A 25754-nucleotide genomic window follows, 5' to 3' on the forward strand; every position below is an offset into this window, starting at 1 on the left:
CAGGTAGCTCCAGTAACTTCAGCATCCCACGGGTTTGTCTTTGAAATGTGTACTGGTATTGAATTTAGCAAATTTTCCTACGTACTTACAAAGACAAAAGATTCTGACGTGTGGAAATCATCTGAATTTCAAGCTGCCTTTAATTCCTGCATGCTGTGACCGAGATCAGTGTCATAGGAGCCGAGTGCTCACACCCATCTTCTGTGCTAGGTTTGAAATCCCAGAGCCTGAGCCAACAGAAGCCGACCGCATTGCGATGGAGAACGGAGACCAGCCTCTCAGTGCAGAGCTGAAAAGATTTAGGAAGGAGTACATTCAACCTGTGCAGCTACGGTGAGCGTTGATCTCATCCTTGGGAGCCAAACCGAATTCCTTTAAGTCTGCTGGAGTACCGTCTTTTGGATGCACTGGGTCGCGGTCGTACCAGCAGCCTTTCTCGTAAATGCTTTGATGGGGAAGGCAGGCTGGATTGTAGAGTGTTTACTTACTCTTTACTTTTGCAGGGTGTTAAATGTGTGTCGACACTGGGTAGAACACCACTTCTATGACTTTGAACGAGATGCTGATCTTCTGAAACGTTTGGAGGAATTCATTGGAACAGTAAGAGGTACTTACAGTTTCTTAAATGCTGGCATTTATCGTAAAGCATCCCTTTCTAAAAGTATGGAATGGAGTAATGTTTCCTTTCACTGAGCAGATAAAAACAGAACTGCTTATTAAATACTTCAGAAACAGCATAAAATAAACTTTCATCATTCTCCCCTCCACTATTATTCAAAATCTGGCCCCTGTTCAGAATAATGATTGTTATTTATGTAAATAAACACTGGTTTTGTTGTAAAGGGACTGAAATAATGCAAAGTAATAAGAACTGAGTAATGATCAGGACAGAATTGATTGGTTTGATTGTCATCTTAAACTTTACACAGGGGTAATATTTATAAAAGTTTGATGGTGGAAATGACTTATTTCTTTGAAACAAGGGTTTCCAGCTATTTCACAATGCATATAAGAACTATAGGACACTTTGCAGTTGTGATTGTACAGATTTTTCTTGTTTCATTTTAGGTAAAACCAAGACAGATACAGCAGCAGTCAGAGAAGTATTTAATGGTTATTAAGCAGTTAAAAAGAGGGGAGAATGAGCCAGCTAGTTTAGTGGGGGCTACTGATAAATTTTCAATGGACTTGTACATGAAATTCTTACAGTGTAGAGTTAAAAAGATTTGGCTTTTTGATTTTATTCTGAACTTTGACGGTAAATACAGTACAGGGCTAAGCTTCTCCCTGTTTGTTGTTTTGATTTTCTGTGGTTTTGGACCTGCACTCTTGCCTGAAGTGTAAAGTTCAGGGTGTTTGCAGAAGTGCATTTTGGGTGAAACAAGGTTAGTTCCTGTAATCTCAGAAAAGAAAGGAAAGCATCTAAATCAGAGCAGGAGCCTAGTTTGGGTGTTCTGATTTGTGCTTGGCAAACTCGTGTTCAGCATTGGCTGTTGAGGAATTTTTTAAATCTTTGAATACTTTCAGACTTGTGTGAGAACTCGACTTCTAAAGAATATACGGTTGCTTTAATTTAGCAGTCTTGGGTTTAAATCCAAAGATCTCTGAATTTTACTGACTCTTAGGAAAAACAGTATTGAGAGTAGCTAAATAGTAATTTTCTCTGTGTGCCAGGCAAAGCCATGAAGAAATGGGTTGAATCGATCACAAAGATAATCAACCGGAAAAAGCAGGCGCAAGCCATCGGGCCGAGCCACAACATCACTTTTGAGAGCCCACCCCCAGCAATTGAATGGCACATAAGCAAACCAGGACACACCGAGACTTTTGACTTGCTCACTCTGCATCCCATAGAAATTGCTCGGCAGCTCACTTTACTTGAGTCAGATTTTTACAGGTAACTTTCCTCCACTGAAAAACACACGACACGAATCAAAATGTTCTTCGACGGGAAATTGTTTCTGGGGGTGAAGCCCCACGGTAGGTCAAGGGACTCTACCAGTGCTGTGTATTAATTACTATATTTGCAGAAAAAAACCCTCTGAAATAGAGTGTTTATTTTATCCTCCCCAAGTGAACATGCAGTACATGTGACTATGTTAATTGTATTGTGCTCCAGCTTTCTCTTCATATTTTTTGAGTAGATCAACCTTTGAGAAGTACTGAACAATTATTATATCAGGGTTTTTCATATCTTAGTTTCTGAAGCAGATTATGGACTATGTCATATCTCATCAGCTGTCTGTGGGAGGTTGTTTAGGCACTGGAAGCTCACATTTTATTATGGTGAATGAGATAGAGGCTCATTCTTCATTTAGATGTACAGAGGTGGTTGGGAGTCACATAGATTAAGAAATATAGTCTGAAAAAGAAGTGTAGAAATATCAGTCATTTAGTCATGAGGGGAGCCTAACATTATAAAAGAGAAGTGATACCTTTAAAATTTATTTCTAAATGTGAATTCCTAATTCAGTGAAAATAAGGAAGGCTTGGGAAAATAATGTCTTCTTTCCTGCTTTTAATTATTTTAATTTTACATTTTTTGATAATGCGTCTCCTTTTCTAGAGCTGTGCAACCATCAGAACTTGTTGGAAGTGTGTGGACAAAGGAAGATAAAGAAATTAATTCTCCCAACCTTCTCAAAATGATAAGGCATACAACTAACCTCACTTTGTGGTTTGAAAAGTAAGTGACTTTCCTGAATCTACACCTACTTCATATCTGGACATTTACAGTCCATTCACAAGGATACTTTGAAAAATCCTGTTTGGGGAGAATTCCTGTTTTGATGCTGTGTTTTGATGCTAAAACTGGTCCCTGCGAGAATTTTAACATAATGGTCTCAGCTTTTTATTCTTAGAATATTTTCAAACCTCTGAACATGTTCAGAACTGTCTCTATTAATTTGATAAACTCATATTTGTTTGTGTTATGACTTAATACTTGATTTTGGAAAACCCATCAATGCTTTAGTACAAAATCAAATGTTCTTGTCTATTTAGATGCATTGTAGAAACAGAAAACCTAGAGGAAAGAGTGATTGTAGTGAGCCGGATAATTGAGATCCTGCAAGTTTTTCAAGAGCTGAACAACTTCAATGGTGTCCTGGAGATTGTCAGTGCCATGAACTCTGCAGCAGTGTATAGGTTGGATCACACATTCGAGGTACAGTGAAATGTTTTCCATTTTTGGTATGGAAGTGTAATGCAGGGTACCTTAGCTACACTGAAGGCCTGTCTTTTCAGTTAGCACATACTTCAAAGAAGGAGCAAGGAAAGTAAATCCCCCAAGAAATTAATCAGTCAGGGTGTAACAGAGGGGGGTTTTTTTCTTGGTTTCAGAAGCAAGAAATCCATCCTTGCTTAAGAGAGGCTTCTCAGGATGGTGGGGCGCTGGCCTCATGGTCTCTGATTTAAGTATCTGTGGGAGACCATTAGTCTCGGTGTTGTTGCTGGGCTACACCTCTACCCTGCCTTTCCAAACAACCTGTTTTTAATCTCTTGTTTAAGCAAATTCCAAGTCGCCAGAAGAAGATTTTAGAAGAAGCTTATGAGCTGAGTGAGGATCATTATAAGAAATACTTGGCAAAACTCAGGTCCATTAATCCTCCTTGTGTGCCTTTTTTTGGTAAGTATGTTTGGTTTGAATGAGCTATTATCATGCATAAACATTTGGAAAGTATTGAGCTAATGTACTAAACAGAGTATGAACAATAGTGAGAAGTCAGTTTTAACAGGACAGGTGGGTTGGAATTTCAGGTGCCCAGACATTAATTGCATATATTGGAAAGAAAAATTGAAGTGACTATTAGTTGCAGATGTTATCTGCAGTAAAAATAACTATGTCTGCAATATCTTATTTACATATTTACTCATCCTTACTTTGAATTCGGTTTGAAACGACCAGAAATGCCTTAAATAGATGGCAGTTGCATTAGAAATATTATTGCCATTAACTAGTAGAGAAAGAAGGACCGCCATCCAGAGCTTCAGGAAATAAAACTAGAGTCTCGTTTCTACTAAAAAGTCTTATGTCTGTAAAAGCATAGTTTTGGAAGAAAGCCTCCTCTTTATCATCAGATATAGCAGTTCCTCTTTGAAGTAGATTGCTGACATTTAGCAAATTGTGATGTTAAGCACATGGCATTTGTGTTCTTGATCAAGTTACTTAAATATTTGCTGCAGGTCAGTTCCAAGTCTGGACATTGCACTTGTCCAACATAAGCTTCAGGCCAAAACCTGAAAGAAAAAAAGTGTTGATGGCTTTTGTGGCCTTTTACCAATTGGGGAAAGATATACTCCAGAGCTCTACAGAGAAAGATAAGATCAACTGAGAAACCTTCTGCCCTGCCTCAGAGGTTAGCAGGATCAGATGTGAATACCTTCAGTTAGTTCTGTCAGGTTATACTTGGAAGAATCATAATTACAGTTCCAGATACATTATCTGTGGAGTTGAGAGCACTTTTTTCTTTCAAATCTTCAAATGATTTGGTACAATTGTGAAGCCAGGATAAAACCTGAAAATACTTTTTTGGAGTTTAGTTGGGGTGTCTAGTGGAGTAGAGCCATCGAGAGCACTTGTGTTCAGTGTACCCTTTTAGTGCAAAGTGCTAGTAGTGTTCAGTTGTGTCAGCTTCTTTAACAATAGAAAGATGCATAGACTTTGGGACTTTAATGAAAAAAAAGCAACTTTTTGGAAAAGGCACGTTAAAATATTTAAATTGTTGCCCTTATTTGAAAATGAGGTGGGATTCTCTTATTGACACTAACAACAAAGTTTTTGAAATAATTAGAGTGCACTATTTAAATTCTATAAGAATTCTTTGTATTCCAGTCGTGACTTTCTCCTTGTTTTGTACTTATTGAGAACCTCTTCTGTGTGCTCTTTAGGGATTTACTTAACTAACATTTTGAAAACAGAAGAAGGCAATCCTGAATTTCTGAAGCGACACGGGAAAGAACTTATAAACTTCAGCAAGAGAAGAAAGGTAGCTGAAATAACAGGAGAGATACAGCAGTACCAGAACCAGCCATATTGTTTAAGAGTGGAATTTGACATCAGGGTAAGTAGCACGATTTCCTTGAGTCCATGCACTGAGCTACTTTTGTGATGATTCTGTCACCTGTCAGACCCTAGGGATAGACTGAATTCACAGAGATTCAAGCTGACTGAATCAGAGATGAGCAGAAGGCCTATCATAAAACTTCTCTTGGGTCTCACCGTAAGAAAGGGCAGAAAGCTCAGTGCTTGCAGTTTGGTGGGATTTGTTTCATTTTTTTCTCAGCTACTGGGACATTGGTAGATCTTATTGATCAGTGTTAAACAGGAACTGAAACTAATGGATTCTCACTGTCCTTTACTCAGTTAAAATTATTTAGCCAGTGATCCCAGTTGTCTTTTCCTCCTGTGTTACACTGCCTTTATGTTTCCAGATTTACCTGATAGCACTGTATTTGCATCATGCATTGATGGTGGTGATACTCACATTTTTATTTCTCCTGGTGCTTGTTCTCCTTGGTCTGAGGTTTCCTCTAGGCCTCATCCTCTCTGTTTGCTTTCCTTTCTTCCTTTTTTTTTTTTTTTAACTATCTTTTGAGCTACATACTTTTCAGAGAGTCATAGGACAGGCTATCTTAAGAGATTCTGCAAGATTTCCTTCTGTTATTTGTTCTCCTCAGGCTTTGACTGCATCATGAGAGCAGTCTTCCCTGCATCAGTGTGATGACAGGCTACATGCAGCTTCTTCTGAAGGTGTTTGAGCTAACTTGGTCTGATTTTGCACTGCAGAAAGTATTTAGGGTAGTTGCACAGCTGGTTTTCAGGCCAAGGACAGCAGTCGCAATGCCCAGCAAAGGGCTGGCAACAAATAGATTTAATAACTTGTAAGTCTGCTGTTCCTTCTGACTCCAGCATTTTCTCTCTTCTCCTGAGCAGCTGGGATTAGTAGAAACAAGCAGTACTAAGAAGCAGTTTAGCTGACAGGTTTTCTACCTTCTTGTATTTCAGAGATTTTTCGAAAACCTGAATCCAATGGGAAGCAGCATGGAGACGGAATTTACAGATTATCTGTTCAACAAGTCACTAGAGATAGAGCCAAGAAATGTCAAGCCTCCTCCAAGATTTGTTAGTATTCGATTTTTGTAAAATTTTTTTTCAAAAAGTGCTTACAATTGTCTTTCATAGGTAACAGAAGTCATTTTAGATCTATGACTTCATAAATACAAAGCTACATTTAGGTGATCTCGCGGCCTTTTGATTTTGTTTGATGCTATCTTTTTTTTTTTATCGTTTCAGCCCAAAAAATACAGCTATCCTCTCAAGTCCCCAGGTGTTCGTCCTTCTAATCCAAGGCCAGGTACCATGAGACATCCTACACCCCTGCAACAGGAGCCAAGGAAAATTAGTTACAGCCGCATCCCAGAGAGCGAGACTGAAGCTACAGCATCTGCACCAAACTCTCCCCGAACACCTCTGACCCCTCCCCCTGCTTCTGCCACTTCAAGCACCACAGACGCCTGCAGTGTGTTTGACTCCGATCCTTCGAGTCCCTTTCATACAAGTAGGTGCTAATAGACAGTCCACCAAGAATGTACCTGTTAGATTTTGTGACCTTAGACAGGTGAAACCATGTTTAGTCTTCTAAAGCGATTGTAGAAGTAGTTGCTTTTGTCTCCTTGCAGCAGCAAGAACTGTCAGTGGTTTTTATCCCTTTTTTCTTTAGTAAGTTTTTATTATTAAGAGAGAAACTGAAGAGAATTAGGTGTGTTAGATAGAGACTATTACAAGGCTTTGGAGGAACTATCAAAACAGAAGGCAGAGGTATATCTCTAGTGCCTATAATATGTCTCAAACAAACTTGTGGGATTTGCTACCAAATATATATGGGTTGGATATATTTGGTGAGTATCTGATGGTGATCAGTGAGAGTAAAAAATGAATGTTTTGTGGGTGCCTTAGTCTGCTGTCTGCCATTCCAAATTGGTTTCAGTGTACATGGGTGGTTTTCTTGCAGAACTTAAAAATAAGTTATTTCCTTGCTTTAAATCCATCAGGACCTATCCACACCTGTTTTTCTTCTGTCTCCACCGACATACAAGGAAGCTCATATGTTGTGGTGTACTCCCAGTAATTAATAACGGACATAGCCTCCTTTCATGTATGAGGACTTTCAAAGGTCAGCTGGTTGCCACAAGGAGGTGAAATGACTTGCTAAAAGCAGAAGTTGCTTAGCGGAGCAATGGCATTGTTGAGTTCCAAGCCGGCTCTCTGGAATACCTCTTTAGAAGAGTTTCTTTGTTGTTGGGTTGGCTCATTGACTGCAGGTTCAGGATGTTGTTTTAGTGCTGTTGTGGTATAAGAACAAGTTTGTGTGGTGTGGTTTTGGTCTCGAGGATTACTTAAGAACGTTCAGGAACTGATGGCCACAGAGATGTTTGCAGCTCACAAAAGCAGTTTGCCTGGAAGCTGCAAGTTAAAGGCTTGTTTCGTTGTCTATTTAACACCACCTTGATTGGTGATGCTTTCTATGAGCAAATGCTCTATTATTTATGACACCTTTATTGGCAGTAATAAAGAAAATATATTGAGTCAAACAAAAGTTCATCACTGTCAACATTTTTTTTAATGTCCACTAGGATCTGCTTCTGTGTCGTCCATAAACTTTACCAAAAATTCGGATGATGCTCCTGTCCCTCCTCCAGTTCCTCCACGAAGAAGACCAGAATCTGCCCCAGCTGAATCCTCCCCATCAAAAGTAAGTACGGAGAAAAAAGGTTATTTGTGTTCTGGGAGCAGAGGGCAGGGTGTGATAGGAAGTAACTCTTAAAGGTTGTTTTTACATTTGTTTTTGAAGAACTGTATGTGAAAGAATAAGCAGCCATGTATTTCAAGCCTTCACAGCTCTGCCTCATTATTTCTTGATCCCAAACAGATGAAAACAGATGGGACCTAAATTTAGGGTTAGAAATGTCTCATCTGCTGATGTGCTATTCTCAGGCCCTTACATTGCCTGTGAGAACTTAAGGCTTCAGGCAGATGTTTCCATCTGTTTCCATCTGCGATAATTGTTCCAGAGTATCATTTTAGGATGTATGAATTGGGGTAAAGAACCGATAAAAACAGTAATAATGGAAAGTGTTGTACACAACTCAGTCCTCTGAAAAGTTTCTTCAGAATATTTGACCCTGATGCTGTGGTGCTCAAGTGCCTTGCTCTCCCTTCTTATTTACCCATCCTGGCTGCCTGCCTCCTTAAGCCATTGCTACATTTTGCTTTTGCATTTGTCTGGCAGTTGGGATCTGATCCAGACTTTGTTGCAGTGTCAAATTTCTCCTGATTTCAGTGTGAGCTAGTTCGTGACTACAGATTTGAAAATCTCACTCAAAATTATTTCAGAACACGTATGTCTTTGAAGAGGGCTTGTATGTAGCTCTTCAGCAAGTTTTCAGGCAACAGGTGACTGTGCAGTCAGTCAGCAGAATTTAACACATCATGTTCCTCTCAAAGTTGGTAGGGTTGTTGAGGACCAGTTACTCTATCTCTGTGGTCTGCAGCTTGGGAACTGTTTACTTCCATAATTCTGACTACTTAATTCCATCTTCTTAGCATAGTTTATTCTTTCCCTCTTCAGCATTATCAGCTTCTCCCCTTTCCTCATTTTCTTGAAGAAATATCTGGTGTGTTTACCAGCCCCAAGTGCGTGTTGCTGGAGAGGTGATGGAAGATACCCACACCTCCCCAGCAAGCAGACATGGAATTAGCATGGAAATTGTTGCTTTGACCATTCTTTGCCTTGCTTTTGTCCCTCTCTGTGCATCTTCATTCCTTCCATCCTTGGCTGTTAACTCATGTATTGATGCGCCCTTGCTAAGAGCAATCCACAGTGTGGGAGCTCTGCTTCTGTGTCACAGCAGGGTCCTGTTCTTTGCTGCCACTCTGGAATTTTATTGAATGAAATGTTTGTGTATCTCAGATTACTTCTGCAAACCTGGACAACCCACCAGCAATCCCTCCTAGGCAACCAACCTCTAAAGTGTATTCACCAAGGTACTCAGTGCCTGATCGGACCTGCATCTCTGACTCTTGTGTTACCACTGTAAACCCTCCTGAGTTACCGCCACGAGAACCTGTGCGAACTCCAGATGTTTTCTCTAGCTCACCACTACACCTCCAGCCTCCACCACTGGGGAGAAAAAGCGAACTCGGTAACACCTTTTTCCCAAACAGTCCGTCTCCGTTTACTTCCCCTCCCCCTCAGACACCTTCTCCACATGTAGCACGGAGGCATCTTCCATCACCACCTTTGATACCACAGGACGTGGACCTCCCTTCTGTTGCTGGACCACCTGTTCCTCCACGACAAAGCACTTCTCAACATATCCCAAAGCTTCCTCCAAAAACTTACAAAAGGGAGCACACACACCCATCAATGCATCGGGATGGACCACCATTGCTGGAGAATGCCCACTCCTCCTGAACTATCCCTCGCGCTGGGAGTTGCGTTTTCCTGGTGCTAATGTCTGTTGCTGGCAATGGATGCACTGAACCTGGTGGTGTCAAGGAGTTGGGATGTGTATGCCAAACACTAAAAACTCTCCAATACGTTGGAAATGTGGTGTACAGGAATGGAATTGCAAAATCAGACTTTCTAGTGGAAAACCTGGTTAACTTGCTGTTCTTGTTTAAGTATGCAGGACATTGTTCTAAAAGTAATTGGACAACTGATTGTACCAGAAAACAGGCTTGAGAGACTTCTTTGGCCAATGAGCAGAGACTGTGTTTGTGTAATGATCAATAATGTCCAGTACAGGAAGGAAAACAGTCTTGTATCCATCAGTACCATACAGTGGCACAGTTTTTGGAATGAAAACATTATGCACTTTTTTTAAATCTCAAACAGGGAACTTTATATCCTTCTTAATTTTCCTTTGCTTTACTTACTCCCTGCTTTAAAATACCTTCCTAAAGTTGTGAGAAGGACTGTGAGGAAGATCTGTGGTACCTAACCGAGCTAGAATTAAGGCAAAGCACTGTATTGCGGTTCTGTTTACAAGTTGTTACAACGAGTAGTAGGGGGTACCTAGGCTTCACCAAAGAGGTACTTTATTATTATTTTCTGAAATACTGTGGTGCCAGTTCAAAAATAAATTTTTGCCAGGAAGCATAATGTCTAATTATTGCTTTCTTTAGATAGAGCAGATGAAAGTCTTACATCATTAAGGTGGCAGCAAACTTTTTTTTAAAAGCAGCACTATCATCTGAAGCAAATATACTACTACATTTAGAAGACTGTTAATCTCTGCTAGCTTATGTCATGTTCTTTTTAAGGTTTACTGATAATCCATTTCATGGCTAGTAGCTATTCTTTTTCAGTCATGCCATGAAAACAGTCACTTGTCAACTTCCATAGCTGTTGTCATGTTTTACTAACAATAGATTAATCAGCATACATAGAATTGCCTTGCAGTTGCATAAATCGTGTGTATATAGTGAATGTTGCATAAATATACTTGCAGATTGTTTTTAATTTAATTGAAATAAAGATATGTTTGGCTGACATACGTTAAATTATTACATGGACAAATGCTCAACTTAGTTTTTCAGTTAAGCACTGAAGCAGATAAAAGCCCTTGTTGTGGTACATATTTTTTCTAGTTCAATGTGTGTATTTTAGTAATAAGTCCAAAGAGAGGTTGGTTTTGGCATGTTACTAAATAATAATTAAGTAATGTTTGAGAAACTGGGTTACTCCCAAACAGAATTATTATACCTTATGAAATGTCTCACACACCTCCTGTATGACACATATTAGAAAAAAATCAAACTTATAATAATCTTTGCAGTAGCTTTCTCTGTCCAATATACACATGACAGAACATGTATGTTTTAAGCATTCTGGCATGGATTATCCATAAACATATGTGCTGCTCTTCAACTCCAGACAGTACTGGAACAGTAATGGATGACAGTTATTGAAGAAAAGAAGCTCCATAATCTCCTCTACAGTAAGTATGTGAAGCATAAAGTATCTCCTCTTCAGTTAATATGACTCATGGGACAAAGTAAAATTCTCTCACATTTCCTATTTGGAAGAAAAACAAATTTCATTGTCCTGGAAAGCTGTGTCAGTTAAAGGTGGTATTAATTGAATGATGATGGAAATCACCTTTTTTAATGTTTTCAGCAGTGCCATTGATGAGGGCTCTTTGATCCTTTAGTGTGGTCATAACATTTCAGAAAGCACTCTGATTTCGACAAGAATGACAGTTTTTACCGTAATCAAATCTCAAAACTGTCAGTTGTATTCTTTCTTTGGTGTCTCCACCAATGTTGTTTTGAAACTTTTTCTCTGGCAAAAGAAGAAAAAGCAAAAATCTCAAAACCTTAGCTTCAGAGGAGAACATTATATGGGAGCTTAGTCAAACTCTCCAGCCACGGGAGGTGTAGTTTAGGTTATCAGTTCTTTGGATATAAACACCATGATAAACGTACTGTTGTCAACATTATCTAAATTATTAGCTCATCAGTAGATTATCAGGAAAACTCCTTAAATTTAGACTTTCTGATCTGTATTTTTTCTTTGGCGCATTCTTGGCTGCTCTTGTGCAGCCAAGGCAGACCAGGCTGAAGGAATGACCCATTGGTTAGGTTGCTCAGTTAGACCTCACGTGGGTCCTGCTAATCAGATTTCTTAAATGCCAGTAGATCTCTGTTTTCCTTTGTGAAATGGGGAATGCTGTTTCATATTTGTGGTTGAGGATAAAAGGACTTTTACTGGTGAGATTCTCGGACAAGAGGTGATAATGGCAAGAGCCTAACGTAAGCATTGGTTGGATCTCGGCAGAGTGGGTCAGTCCTACAGTGCACAAACCATGGTGTTTGATTCAGCTGCAAACAGGAAAAACAGGGTGCAGGGTGGGAATCAAACCTGTTGCATTTAGAACAGGAGTTTTGAGTACAACTGCTAAGCCACTGGTTTATGTAATGACAGCTTTGTGTTAATAATCTCTAGTCTGGAATGACTTCTTATTCGGACTGTAGTTGCATTAGTGACAACACTTTTCACATAGAAAATTAAATCATTTAATGATGCTATCTTGTCTCCTTGGTAAAATGACCCTGGATGATCTGGTGTGGCCTGGAATGATCTCGTATGGCCTGGACAATGAAACATGCTTGTGTGGAGGCTAGGAGCGTTGCTGTATTACCCTAGAGGGCTGATACATGGCCAAAACTCAGCCTCAACAATTGCAAACTCTGTAGCCAGGGTTATAATGGTCAGCAGAACTTTATAGGTATGGAACTTAAAAATTTGTGCTGTTTGACCTCCAGGTTTCTATGTTATATGTAGTCTAGTGCAACAGTGGAGCATAACCTGGGGTTTGTTCATTGCCTTTCAGAGTGTTATGGTTGTGTCTTAGCTTAGAAAAGCCCTATAGGAATTTGGAAGTTCTAGGATTCCAGGTGCAAGTCCTTCACCTGGACTGGGGTAACCACTGGTTTCAGTACAGTGGGAGATGGAAGAGATTGAAATCAGCCCTGGGGAGAAGGACTTGGGAGTGTTGGTTGTCAAGATGCTCAGCATGACCTGGCAATGTGCAGTCACAGCCCAGAAAGCCAAAGGTATCCTGGCTGTATCCAAAGCAGCGTGGGCAGCAGGTTGAGGAGATGATTCTACCCCTCTGCTCCGCTCTGATGATACCCCACCTGGAGCACTGCATCCATCTCTGGGGTCCTCAGCACAGGAAGGATATCGACCCCTGTAGCAGGTCCAGAGGAGGGACACTAAATTGATGAGAGGGCTGGAACACCTCTCCTGTGAGGAAAGGCTGAGAGAGCTGAGGTTGTTCAGTCTGGAGAAGGCACTGGGGAGACCTTATTGTGATCTTTCAGTATTTAAAGGGGGCTTTTAAGAAAGATGGGGACAAACTTTTTAATAGGGCCTCTTGCAGTAGGGCAGAGAGTAATGGTTTTAAACTAAAAGAAGGTAGATTCAGACAAAATATAAGGAAGGAGGTTTTTACAATGAGTGTGGTGAACCACTGGCACAGGCTGCCCAGAGAGGTGGTGGATGCCCCATCTCAGGCAACATTCAAGGTCAGAATGGACAGGGCTCTGAGCAGCCAGCTCTAGCTGAAGGTGTCCCTGCTCATGGCAAGGGGTTTGGACTAGATGGCCTTTAAAGGTCCCTTCCAACCCAACCTGTTGTGATTCTGTGGTGATTTTGCAAGTGCCATGCATTTGCTTCTGTTCAGTGTGCTCTAATGGAAGGTCAGCTGTTGTGCTGCCTTGTTGACCCCAAGGTACATGCTGTAGTCATGGCATTCAGCACTGAATTTGTCTATAACTGTCTGCTAATGGAGAACATTATCCTGCTTCAGGGTTGATGCCATGGAAGCATTTGAGTGCTCTGTCTTCAAGAAGCCATTTCCAGTGTGGACCTGTTTCTCTCATATGCCTCTCTTAAATCTGGGAGAGAGAGGTCTGTCTCAGTAAGAGCGTGCTAATACACTGGATTTAGATCCTTCAACTTTTAGATGTACATTGTGGGATATTTAATGATTTTTCTCTTGGGTGTATTTTAAATTAGATTTTCTGTTTAATTGGCCTGATTCAAGCTTGTTAATATCACTGGAGGTACCACTGTTGAAAGTAGTAGATTATTGTGCTTCATGGAAAAAAATTGTTGAATTGTCATTTCTAAACCTGGATGAGGCATAGGTGAAGCCTTTCTTCAGGAGAGAAACCTGTGGCCCAACAGAGGTATGAAAAGTGATTTTAACTTTGTAAATTCCATTCCTTGTTTTCCATTAAAAAAACCAAACCACCCTTAAATGCATTTTTCTGTCAGCTCTGAGCAAATTTGCCTTTTGCATTCAGTGGAAAATAGTGCATTATAAGGGGAACAAAGTAAAGAGCCTTTTTTTGTTTCTGAGAAGAACAAGTCTTAGGTTTCAATAAGTTTGTTCCATTTGCCTTCATCTGATGCCGCGGTTACTTACCAAAATGAGTAAATGTTAAAAGTTTTGTCAGCCAGTTATTAAAAAAAAAAAAAAAAAAAAAGAAAAAGCCCGAATAAATAAAAGAAAAAAAGAGAGAAAAAGAAGTGATAATCTGGTGTATCTGATGATCTGTGTATCCCAGAAGTGTACACTTAAGATTATGTAAAACACACCGACAGTCCTTGTAGTCTGAGACTGGCTTCCTTAGGCTTAAATACTGGGTGCTTTAAGTACCCAGTAAAGACAGTTGTGAGTCTGCTACAGGGGTAGGTTTTGCTCAGGATGGTAAAATGCTAAAAAAATGTGGCAGTTTGTAAGCAGAGGGGCCATATGAAGTCGAAGACAAGTAAGGAATGTGTACATACAGCAGGAGACATAAAATAGCATCTTCTGTGTTGTTCTCTACCCCAGGGTTATTCATTGTAGGTGTTCCTCCAGCTCAGTGGCTTTCTGTTAACAACTTTACCTGTGTCAGAGGATTTGCACCCTATGGGTAAATACTGTCTCTTGACTTTTACTGTATGAATTTTTTAGGGAGGTGATTTCCTGTAAGAGCCTACATCTCATCTCCTTGTTGAATCAGGTCACAGCAAATAAAGGGACATCATGTTTAATATCTTGTATCTGGCCACATGTGAAACATCTACTTTCAAAGAACAGAGTGAATAAATGAAAATCATTCACAAGTAGAACAGAAACTTCCTCCATCTAATCCACCCCACAAAACCAAACAGTGGCCAAAGACAGTACAATGCATGCTCCAGCTTCTCCTCTGTTTAGACCTGAGCCCTGACAGCTTCATGTGGAATTTGGAAAAAACATCCGGATTCCTTGGAATCTGTTGTGGTTGTAGCCCTTACCAAGGAATATTTGTACTTGTACATGCACATGACTTGTACTGAGGTGAAACCTGTCAGGACTGTCCAAGGCACTGGCAGTTCCCCAGCAGCCTGCTGATATGAGAGGAGCAAAGACCCCAAGAGATTTTTCACAGGGGTAAAACTGCTTTTGACTGTACAGTCAAACCTCTGCTGGAGGACAAAACACTCCAGAGAGCTACAGAGCAGCAGGAGGAATGCTGCAGGTGCTGTGTGGCACGGGGAGGTGTAAGCATTTGGGCTGAGTTGTCCCTGTTTGTGGTGTCATTGTTTTGGCCCTGCTGAGAATGTGACAAAAGTAAGATAGTATTAATAGTCAGAACTGGAATTAATTTTTTTTTTTAAAAAAACTTGGTCTGTGACAGATGTTTGCAATATACAGGAAGATACTAAGATCTCTTAAAGAGTTGGATAGTTAGGTTGGTGTGTGTGGCACTGGAGGAGACTTACAGGATGTTTTTGTGAAAATTCATGTGTCTGCAACAGAAGCAGCAGGAGGGAGTAAAGGAGATGGAGTAAGGAGATGAAGAAATGTCACAGTCAGCTCCACCAACAACAGGATCTTGACCAGAAGCCTAGAGAGTGACTCAGCTGAGTTCTGGAGAAGAGTCTTAGAACCACGTGTAGGAAACAGTCTTCTTGTATGATTACGTGTGTAGGAGTACAGGATTTTGTAAGTAATGTTACCTCAGAAAGGGACTTGAGAAACAAGTGTTTCTTTTAATGGATGCAGCCTTCTGGCTGATTCAGGGCAAGAAACAACAGTGTTAATTAAAAGCAACATTTATTTGGCACAGGAAGAAAAATAATCCAGAGCACACATGTACCACTAAAGGTGAATTTGGAATAGATCCTGCAAGAGGTGGTGTGTTTGTGTGTGGTTGTGAGCATCATTCATTCATATTATTTACATTTGCAGATTCTGAGCAGGTACAAGGACATCACAAATGATAAATATAGGCCTGGAAGTAAGCACTCATACAGAATCAGAAAGAAAAAACCATCCATTTTGACTGTGCCTTAAATCACTAAAACAGAAGCTAAAATCCACATGCATTTTACAAGCAAGGGTCTGCCACTTTGGAAGGATTTCCTCACCCGGGAGATGGTAGCAGGTAGGTTTTTTCCTTTGTCCTGTTTCTGTCCTGGCATCTGCCTGGCAAGTGTGAAAACCAGGTTTGTTCTGTGAAGGACAGAAGTGTCATTACATATATGAGACCAAAGAAACCAAGGATCAGAGCCCTTGACAGCATCAGTGCAGTAGAGTGGACACTTGTCCATAATTGTACAACTCTGGTTCCGTGGACAAACAAATAGTTCTGTCTATGGCTGATTCTTTCGCAGAGCAAACAGGCTTTGCTGATGCTCAGTTAGAAGTATCTGGCTCTTTTTACGTATTTATATCCTGGACCTGCACAGTCTGACTGAAAGCTGTCAGGTCCTAGGAATTGTCTTTGTGATTCAGTGGCTGGTCAGCATGGAGCAGTCCTGACTGGGAAGGGCTAGGGAATTGTAATTTAGTGAGGATGTGAGGGAGAGGGAAAGAGTGGAAGGGTGAGGGGTTTTGCCCTTAGAAGCCTTAAATTAAAAAATGGTCTTCCCAGAGTAGTTTCCTAAAGCTAGGGAAGGAAAGTATGATGCTTCTTTCCTCTTCATGTGGAGGAGAACTGAATTTTGGTTTCATTAAAATTTATGAGACAGGCACCAGCTAAAACATTTTAATCTGCAGGGTTTTTCTTGGTCACATTCTTGAAATGTTGGGAAAACTATGATTGCAGTAAAGGATGGATTTTGTCTGTCTTAGGTGAATAGCCCTTTTCAAACACACCTCTTTGCTTCCACCAGAAGAGGAAAAGCAGATGGTAAATGCAGGTCAGTTGACACTGTGGGACCTGCGTCTAGACCCTGCGTCTGCGCTGCGTATTAGCCACTGCATCCGAGCCTGTGCTGTTGCCACTGCCAGGAGAGCCATGCAGCATGATGGGTGCTCTTCTCTTGGCACCAAATTCAGTCACCCTTGTGCTGATGCCAGGAGTCTCAAGCCCCTAATCTCACAGCCTTGCGTATTTCCCCCAAGACTTTGCTGTTGGCCTCACAGAGACAGTTCACAACCTCTTAAGGTGAAGCTGTCCTTTAATAAGACAAAACCAGTGTCCCAAGGTTGTCAAAACGAGATAAAACCACGTTTCCTCTTGAAAGTGCCCTCAGAATGCCCCAGCTTCAGGTAACACCACAGTTCACCAGTGGTACTCCACTGGTAACACCACTGCACCAGTGCTGCCTTTGCTGCTGTGGTGTGACATGGGTGTTGCATCAGAGGGCTGTGTTCCCATACAAAAGCTACAGTCTTCTGCAGAGATCAAAGTTATGGAGGGTTTTTCATGTCCAAATGCGAGGAGGGTGGCATGTGTGTGGCATGCTTATTGTTCTGTCCTTGCACAAGAAGAGCCTGTGACTTCGAACGTGGTGCACCATTGGTTTTTCTGCCCTAGTGCCTCAATTTTTACCTGGAAGAACCATTCCAAAGCTGCACGTGATTGGGCTTGTAAGGCGGTGTCAGGCCAAATAATTAGTAGCAAAGTGTATTTCAGGTGTGTTACAGACCAGGAGCCAGGACACTGGTTGACTCTCAGTGTCTGCATTGATCCACAGTGGGAAAAAGGTGGAGGTGTCTTTGTCTCTTGTGGCAGTCCCTGGACTCAGCTTGCATCACCTGCCTGGAGACACGGGCAATTCTGACAGCAGGAGCAGAGATTCATACAGCAGGAGGCAATTCAGTAAACACGGTGCCACATAAAAGGTGACGGAGGATTTTGGGGAATGATTCAAGTCCAAAAGAAAGGATGTTGCTGATTAAGCTGTACAATACTCAAGTGCTTTAGCTGATGCTTCTTAGACCTTCTCAAACCACCCAGGTAATGCGAGCTGGCCTCCTGGAAGACATCTTTGATGGTGCATTTTTTGGGGAAAGTAGAGGAAAGAAGGGAATTTTAGACTTCTGGCCAGGATGCCAGGGCTACAAAGGTAACCCTTCTGTTGTGGGTAAGCCCAAATAAGACCTGACGTGAGTTTGGAAGAGCAAAGATGTATGGCAAATCAAGCAGTTTTGGGGGATGAGGGGGAGGAGAGAAGATAGTGGGATTCAGCCAAAGCTTTCCAAAACTGAGGGAAGTTAAGTCAGGCAGGGATGAAAGCTAGCAAGTTCCTGTGCTGTTTGGACATGCTGGTTGAGCTCCACTGCAACCCAAAGCCTGGCCCTGCCCTGTGCTAGGAAGAGCAGGATGCGTTTGTAAGGCAGTAGTGACAGTCTCCTCTCCCCCACCCCTCCACCCTCTGTGTTAGTCAGGGGAATCTTGGGGCCTTGCTGTCTGTCTCCACCCTCGGGGACCTGGGGAAGCACTGCTGTGCTTAGGCTGTGGCCTGCCTTTCTCGGGGCTGCTTATTTCTTTTTGAAGAGCTTGCGGAAGGAGCTCCGGAAACCCCCTTTGGGCTCGTGCCGTGGGTTGTGGTCGCTGAAGGATGTTTGCTCATTGTCATCCTTCTGGCAGAACCTGGTGTTGTCTTCTGCATGGAGCTCCTAAAAGGGAAAAGACAATTTAACCAGCATTTGCAACCTCACATTCTTGTTCCCTTCTCTCTTTCTCTCTCTCTCTGTGCTAGGAGGGACCTGGTGAGTGAGGAGGTGCTGGCAAGGCTGGGAAACAACAGGTCACTTGGGCCTCAGGAATGCTAGTACCTCTGCAGAGAGCTTGTTGCTGGCTCTGAGGCTGAGGCAGTGCCAGAGGAGTAGAAGATTAAGCTCTGTTCGAGGGAACTGGAGCCTTTCTTTCTAAGCTTTTTGTTTAGGGAGAGCTTAGTATCTCCTTTAGCCAGTGAAGGAGGAAGCCAGCCTGGGCAGTTGGAAGAACTTCCCACCCTCTCCTTTCTCCCCTAGGGCAGGGAGGCTTCAGGCTTCTTAAGCTGTGATATGGTGTAAAAGACTTCTGTTGGCTGTGCTGCTGCATGGTTTTATATCTGTGGGGCAGAGAGCTTCATTAGCACACAAAGCTTCTGGTAAATGTGCTTCTAAAAGATCTCTCCCTCTTTCAGGAGAGTGCCAAGCTCCTCTCAGCAAGACTCTAGACAAGACCCTTTTCTCCAATTCTGCCCACCACTGCCATGGTGACCTCCTTTACTCTGTGAGGGAGAACATGTCCTGCAGTTCTGGACAAGCTCCACATCTGCACCCTTCGGTGGGCTAAAGCTCTGTGCAGGTGAGTGCCAAAGAGTTCACAGGCTCGTGTTTCTGTGGGGCCTGTGTCCCCTTGGCTTATTGCATCTGCCTTGTGTCCTCTGTTCACCTCCTTTACTCATTAAGTAATTTGGGAGTTTTTCCTTTTATTTTGATGTTTCCTTGCTGCCTTTTCAGTCAGGCTGTTGAAACCTACCTCCCATCATTATCTGCATCTACAACCTCATCTGTATCTTGCCTAATTTTAACAGGAGGGTGTTTCTCCACACGACAGTGACAGAACTAGCTGTGCACCCTTGGCCTCTTCCCCAGGAAGCGAAAGGCATCTACTTCCTTGAGTGTAACAGCTCAAAGCTGACTTTGGACTGTCACTGCAGACTGCAGAAACGTTGTTCCTGCAAGACCTGGTGTTCCTGAATGGTTAGAGTGCTGCTTGCCATGTTCTCTCTGAAGGACACGGTTGCTGCGTTCTGACTGTTCTCACACAGACTTTGGCATGGCTCTACAATCCATGCAACAAATGCAGGTGAAACAAAACCTGTGGACCAGATCCTTGCTGGTGTTAAATGGGTTGAGTTTGGCCAAGTCATGCTGGTAAACCATGCTGGTTTACACCGGCATGACTTACCCAGCACTTACCCAGCACTCCTCACAGCAGGTGGAAAGGCACCTGTTTAACTGGGTGCCACCCATAGCACTGATCTCAAAAAGTTTTGTGCATACTTCGTGACCTGATCAGAACATTCACTTGTGGGGGGCGAAGCTCACTGACAGGTGGAGACACACAAGAGGCTACCTGGTCTCAAGGGTGTTGTAGCTGTCACTCAGCCAGCTGTGCACCTTTAACCCCTGCTTGTCCCCGGGGAAGACTTGTTTGAAAAGGAGCTGTCTTGTCCCTCCCTTGGGCATGTACATGCAGGTGAGGACTTTGAATGTGTGGACTTGAAAGCTATTTTGGCGTGTTCTAGTCTAACTGTATCTCAGATCTTTCTCCTGCTGCTGCTGCTGCTGCTGCACCACCATGTGCCATTTTTTTTTTCCTCCTCCTATTTTAGCCTCCTTACTTCCAAAAAGCTCGGCTTTTCACCCGCTCCTCTCTGTGGGGGGAAGTAGCTCCTTTGGGAGCTTCGAGATGAAGCTGAGATCATGTGAGGCTGAACATTCCTCTCCTGCTTCTGCTGCAGACGGCTTCCACTGCTGCTCCGTGTGCTGTAGAGTCTGGTGCTCACACCCTCAGCGCTCCTCGGCAGCTCCTTCAGAGACCTGCTCAGCTGCTTGCCTTTGCTGTGGAACATCTCACGCTTGTAAGTACTGCTGCTCACGGGAGTGCAGCTCTTAGGCAATGGCTGTAAGGCATGGTCTGTCCTCTCTGGTTCTGAGGTGAAGTTAACGGGCCTAAGGAAGCAAATATCTAAGCTGGACTCGGAAGAGGCTGGAGAGCAATTCTCAAAGAGAGCGAGGTTTTGAAAGGTGTCTTCTTCATAGGGGCCTGGCATGGTGAAAACCTCCCCAGGGTAGTCAAACTCTTCGTAGCTTGGTGCAAAGTTCCTCGCATCCTGCAGCAGCTCCACAGAGGTCCTGATGGCTCTCTCAGTGTTTCCCACCGCATCAGCCGGCGGTGCTTCATACTCCATTTCAGGGATGGATTGTAAGGGGGCTGTCAAAGCCTTGAGTTCCTGCTCTGTCAGCTGAGAGGATGCAAGGATGTTCTCTGGCCTCTCATGTTTTCTACTTTCTATCTCCCAGTCAGGGGGCTTTACAGCCTGGATGTTCTCAATCACAGTTGGCTGGGGTTTCTTCATCTGGGGCATCAAATGCCTTAAAAATTAAGAAACAAAACAAAAAAACAGACGGAAGTGGAATACTAAAGGATGACAAAGACAGCACAACAAGCCCTCTCCGCCCCCACTACACTCCCCCAGCCCTGTTGTGTTGATTTATGGCCCAAAGGTATTTTCCTATCTTGGAGAACAGTAACAGAGCTGTCACTTACAGAAATTGCCTGGCTGGTTAGGAGGAGCAAACTTGCGGAGACAGAACTGTTTATCCAGTAGCTTTGGCTGACTTTTGTACTCTACAGCATGAAATGAATAGAAACTGAGATGAGAAGCCAACTGCTCCATCTCTCTCCTGTTCATCTGCATTTTGGATTTTATTTTCCTGCTCTTTCTGTAATGTAGGGGCTGTGCCTTACTTTCCTGTGGTCTGGTGGTCTTTTCAGGTGGACAGGATTTCTCTCCTGGGTAGGGTGACTCTGTACCCAGAAGTGTGTCAGGAGTGCTTGGAGGTCTGCTATCCTCCTTGTGTTCCAGGTACATCAGCAGAGTGCTCTGTTGGATGAGGTATTAGGGAGGTTTAGGTTGGATATTGGGAAAAGGTTTTTCACCTGGAGTGTGGTTGGGCACTGTACCCAGGGAGGTGGTCACAGCACCAAGCCTGTCTGAGTGCAAGAAGCATTTGAACAATGCTCTCAGGCACATGGTGTGACTCTTGGGGCTGTCCAGTGCAGGGCCAGGAGTTGGACTCGAGGATCTGTGTGGGTCCCTTCCAACTCAGAATATTTTGTGGTTCTGTGAAGATTGCCAGGTCCTACCAGTAGCTGTGTCTGTCTTGAATTAGTCTGATGTCTTTTTAAACCCCTATTATACTTGTATCTTGTGATAGTGAGTCCCATCATTCAATTATGTGTTGTGTGGAAAAGTTTTTTTTCCCTTACTCTGAGACCTTCAGCATGTTTCCTAGCTCTTGTAATGCTGACAGTGAATAGTGCACAGTGTTACTAGGCACACCACTCTCAGGCCTACACAAATTCATATCCTCCCTGTTTGGCAGGTAGCTCTTAAGGCAGCTAGGAAAAGTGTAGAGCTCTGAAATATTTCCTGCTTGTAAGCCACATGGTAGGGGATAGCAGGAAGGAGCCAGCCTTTCATCCCTCTGTCTATGTACAGGGAGTTGTTTTGAAAACAGCAGCCTGTAACTGCCTGGTGTCACTGCATGGTATGGGTGAGGAGAGTTTTTTCAGCCTACTTTGAAAGTCACCTACTAGAACAACAGGCTTACGGGGTTGTTGTGCCAGAGGAAGGTGCTGGTGGGAATGACTGTATTGTCTCTTCAGTGTGGATCCCACTGTCCCGCATTGATGCTGCACTGGGTGTTGGAGAAACCTCCTGGCTCGTACACTGGGAGGTGAGACCTTTGTACAGCTTCACCAGGGATGACCTGAGGGAGGAGAAATCCATCGTCAGGCTAAGAAATAAGGCAGGGAATGAGCACGAGCGTGTAGAATCACAGAAAACAGGACTGGGAGGGACCTTAATATTCCTGTTCACCTCTTCCCACCCCAAGGAAAACTTGTTCCACCTAGTCTGTTCCAGTCAGCAGGGCCTCCTGCTTTCTGTCCTGTTCTTAATGCCTCTTCTGATAGCAGTCCCTCCCCAGCAGTCTGCTCCAGCCCTTTACCACCCTTCATATTTGGAAGCTTCCCTTGAAGTTTGATCTTGTCCTACCCCCAGGTAAATCATCACAAGGAGCAAAGACTTTGAGTAAAAAGTCTTGATTACAAAGAATTGTTCTAAACTGCAACTTGAGAATCTACATTCATAGATCATACATCATAGTTCATCTCAAACAGGTTATGGGAGGCTTTTGTTTCTCCTACCTCTTCCCCCAGTAAAATAAGATAACCCTATTCTTTTGGAGCCTTAGCCCATGAGGAAAACATTCACCTTCACCAGGACCTCAAACTGCCAAAGCAGCTAAATATCTGTGTGTTTTTCCGCTGGAGAGTGACTTTGACATCAGCTTAAGGAATCAGCTGATCCCATGACACACATGGCTGCTATGTTTAGAAGGATTTAAAAGTGGTTTTCCTTTCTCTCTCAGAGTTAGACAAAAGGGCCCACCCCAAATCAGTTTGGAGGCCAAAGGCCAACAGCAGTCCTTCTCCAGCACTCCTACACAAAGGATTTGTTTTATTTCAACAGAGCAATGTGCCTGTTGATCTTGCCTGGGCCTAAACCCCCTGCTGCCTGGATTCCCCTGCACCTCCCTTCCCTGGTGATAGGGAGTATAAGCTGATGTTGTGCTTACTTCTTCAGCTTTTTCCTCTTCTGTATCAGCAGGTCTTCATTGCATTGGAAGAGGAGACTGTAGTGTGAGATGAAAACCCGGAGGCGCTGCACGCACACCAGCAGCAGGTAATAGTCAGGATGCTCTTGCTCCGTGAACTTCAGGACATTCTGAGGCACAGAGGAGAGCAGGCTGTTTGGAGGGTGTCCTAACCTTTTCTGGGTAGAGGGTGCTACTGGAACCATGGATTAGTGCTCTGGAGTGCACATGGCACCGCTCTTTGGGAGCTTTTCTAGGCAGCATCAGTTTCTGAGGGACTTGGAGGGGGCCTGCCTCCGACTACTCCAGTGCAAATGCACAAGTAACCAAATGGAATGTGTGGGTGATGCACTGGTTGAGCTTAGCTTTGGATAAATAAACCAGTGTCTGGGCTTTATGGGGCTTGCTTTCTGTGTCATTGGCCTTGCCTGAAATGTTTCAGTACAATTCTGTGAACCAGAACTCTTTTTATCAGCCATCCCTCTGTAGGAAAGATTGTTGGGCTCTAGGAGCCCTCTCAGTCTCTCAGCTAACGGGCATGTGGAGCACTCAGCAAAGACCATAGCTGTTAGGTTGGACCTCACAGGAGATGTGTCCCATCTCTGTCCTCCCATTCTCCCAGAGCAGCAGGCAGCAGACTTTTTGCCTTCGCAGGGGACAAAGGCTTGTTCTGTCTGGTCAAATGGAGAAACTGGCAAAAATAAGCAAGCTTCAGATGAAAATTATGAAAATTAAGCTATTTCTAGCTGCCTTTCCCTTTCAACTTTTTTTTTTTTTTTTTTTTTCCAAAGGGCCCACTGGGTTTGCCAGAAGCCCTGTACCTGTACTGGCTCAAATACCAGCTCTGAATTAAAAGTCACCTGCTGTGATAAGAGTTCAAGACAGTTGCCATCCTGGGGCCCTACCTGTAGATGAATAAGGTATTCAGGGATTCGCTGGACTATATGGAAGAACAGAATGTAGAGGTCAGACTTGATTTCTTCTTCTACCTGAAAGAGAGAAAGTAACTTAAGAGTCTTTCCCACCCATGGTTCTGTGGTTTAGTGAGTAGTTGTGCTGTAAGTAGTTTAAGAGTTCACAGGAGCACACGAGTCAAGCGGCAGTTGTGTGTGACAGACACATCTTCATCTTGCTTATGGAAGGGACAGCTGCAACTCCTTCCACCAGAAATACTAGGATGACATTGTTTAGGTTGGAGATTATCTATGAGGGACTCTCAGCATAATTAAGCAGGGGTGTATGTTTAAAGGGCATTAGCTAAGTTTCAGTGAATCCCCAGGTACACACTGTTGTTCAGAATGAAGTTCTTAGCTGAGGCCCAAATGAACTGAACAGCATAAGAGATCCAGGCTTGCATGTTGCCATTACATGTCTTTGAAGTAGGCAGGAAGTTTACCTCCTTCAGGATCACCACGTGGATCAGAGAGATGCATTCTGGCAGGTCCCTCAGGTAAGCAACGTAGTAGTCCAGAAAATTATTCTTACAGAAGACAAAGAGGAAAGAATAAAAAAAACTTCAGAGAGATTTCTGGTCATAGAGCCAGCCACAACGAGAAACTGTTGATTCCCCACCGTCACTCCTGGAAGGTCATCAGTGCAGCAGAGCTGCTAATTGTGTGACTCTTTCAGGGCTCAGAACTTCTCACAAAAGGCCATTTTAAAAAATGAGTTCAGCTGCTGAGCACAGTATGTAAAGCTTTACAGCAGGTGGAGAGGCTGGGCAGCAGGAAGCTTTTCTTATTTAAGACTCTTAAAAATGTATAAAACATCAGATAAGTTTTTACACATCCTTAGTGGAGAGGCCCCACTGCTCACCAGGGCAGACCTTCACCCTGAGAGCAGGTACAACAAACCATGCAGCGTAAGAGGCCTGCCCACCTGCTTGTAGTAACTCTGAGCAAAGTGTATTGGGGAAGGGGAGTATCAGAAATACTCCCTTTTCACACTCTTAGTGGGAATACAGACATTCAAGCTGTCAAGGCTCATGTGTGGCTCCTGCAACCGAGCCTAGGTCTCATGCACTGATTATAGAGCTGTCTTTAACAGAGAGGTCTTTAACATACCTCATCATTTGTTAACTTCAGGAAGATGTCTCCTAGGATCCCTTGTCGTGGCCAGCTCAGGACTCGCTCCTGCAGAGCGTGAAGTAAATCCACGTGCTGCTGGACCAGGAACCGCAGAGAGTTGGGAAAAAAACTGAAGGGAGAGGATTTCAGACTGGTTACACAGAGCAAAAACTCAGCCCTAACAAACCTGTACTGCTGAAGTGAACCATTCACGCTTGGTCAGCACAGTCTTGCACATGTATTATTAACTACACATATCATTGCTACTATAGCACAGGTATTATTAACTACTTTTGTTGGAGTCCTGGCTGCATCAGGAGGTCCTGTTTTGGCTGCTATGTACATGCAAGTACCCTTTCCAGCTGGTTATTAACACAGTGTTTTGAAGGCTTCCTAAACTGACTTTCCAGTGCATTCAGTAGTTGACCAGAACTAAAAAGCCCAAGGCAGTGCTGCTGTGGCTAATGAAGC

General features: G+C 43.1%; 2 protein-coding genes across 9 annotated transcripts in view; one reads left to right on the plus strand and one right to left on the minus strand.

The window, feature by feature from the left end:
* Positions 1-10556, plus strand: part of SOS1 (SOS Ras/Rac guanine nucleotide exchange factor 1) — a 47356-nt gene extending 36800 nt beyond the window's left edge. For all 3 annotated transcript variants that reach the window (XM_050315802.1, XM_050315804.1, XM_050315803.1), the window contains exons 12-22: positions 211-333; positions 504-607; positions 1675-1897; positions 2567-2686; positions 3004-3166; positions 3511-3628; positions 4891-5063; positions 6008-6124; positions 6296-6560; positions 7636-7754; positions 8973-10556. In XM_050315802.1, the coding sequence (XP_050171759.1) occupies positions 211-333; positions 504-607; positions 1675-1897; positions 2567-2686; positions 3004-3166; positions 3511-3628; positions 4891-5063; positions 6008-6124; positions 6296-6560; positions 7636-7754; positions 8973-9476 (2029 nt within the window). In that variant the 3' untranslated portion in view covers positions 9477-10556. The remainder of the gene's footprint in view (positions 1-210; positions 334-503; positions 608-1674; positions 1898-2566; positions 2687-3003; positions 3167-3510; positions 3629-4890; positions 5064-6007; positions 6125-6295; positions 6561-7635; positions 7755-8972) is intronic.
* Positions 10557-15646: 5090 nt separating this feature from the next.
* The window catches only part of ARHGEF33 (Rho guanine nucleotide exchange factor 33), a 30432-nt gene continuing 20324 nt past the window's right edge, over positions 15647-25754 (minus strand). For 5 of the 6 annotated variants that reach the window (XM_050315813.1, XM_050315810.1, XM_050315815.1 and 2 more), the window contains 7 exons: positions 25281-25413; positions 24614-24697; positions 24123-24206; positions 23200-23348; positions 22171-22356; positions 20175-20928; positions 15647-18456 (listed from right to left, as the gene is read on the minus strand). In XM_050315813.1, coding sequence (XP_050171770.1) covers positions 18319-18456; positions 20175-20928; positions 22171-22356; positions 23200-23348; positions 24123-24206; positions 24614-24697; positions 25281-25413 — 1528 coding nt within the window. In that variant the 3' untranslated portion in view covers positions 15647-18318. The remainder of the gene's footprint in view (positions 18457-20174; positions 20929-22170; positions 22357-23199; positions 23349-24122; positions 24207-24613; positions 24698-25280; positions 25414-25754) is intronic. The other variant, XM_050315811.1, reaches the window with a different exon arrangement.

This window comes from Myiozetetes cayanensis, unplaced genomic scaffold, assembly GCF_022539395.1.
Source record: "Myiozetetes cayanensis isolate MyiCay16 unplaced genomic scaffold, myiCay2020 scf2-11, whole genome shotgun sequence".
Taxonomy (NCBI): domain Eukaryota; kingdom Metazoa; phylum Chordata; class Aves; order Passeriformes; family Tyrannidae; genus Myiozetetes; species Myiozetetes cayanensis.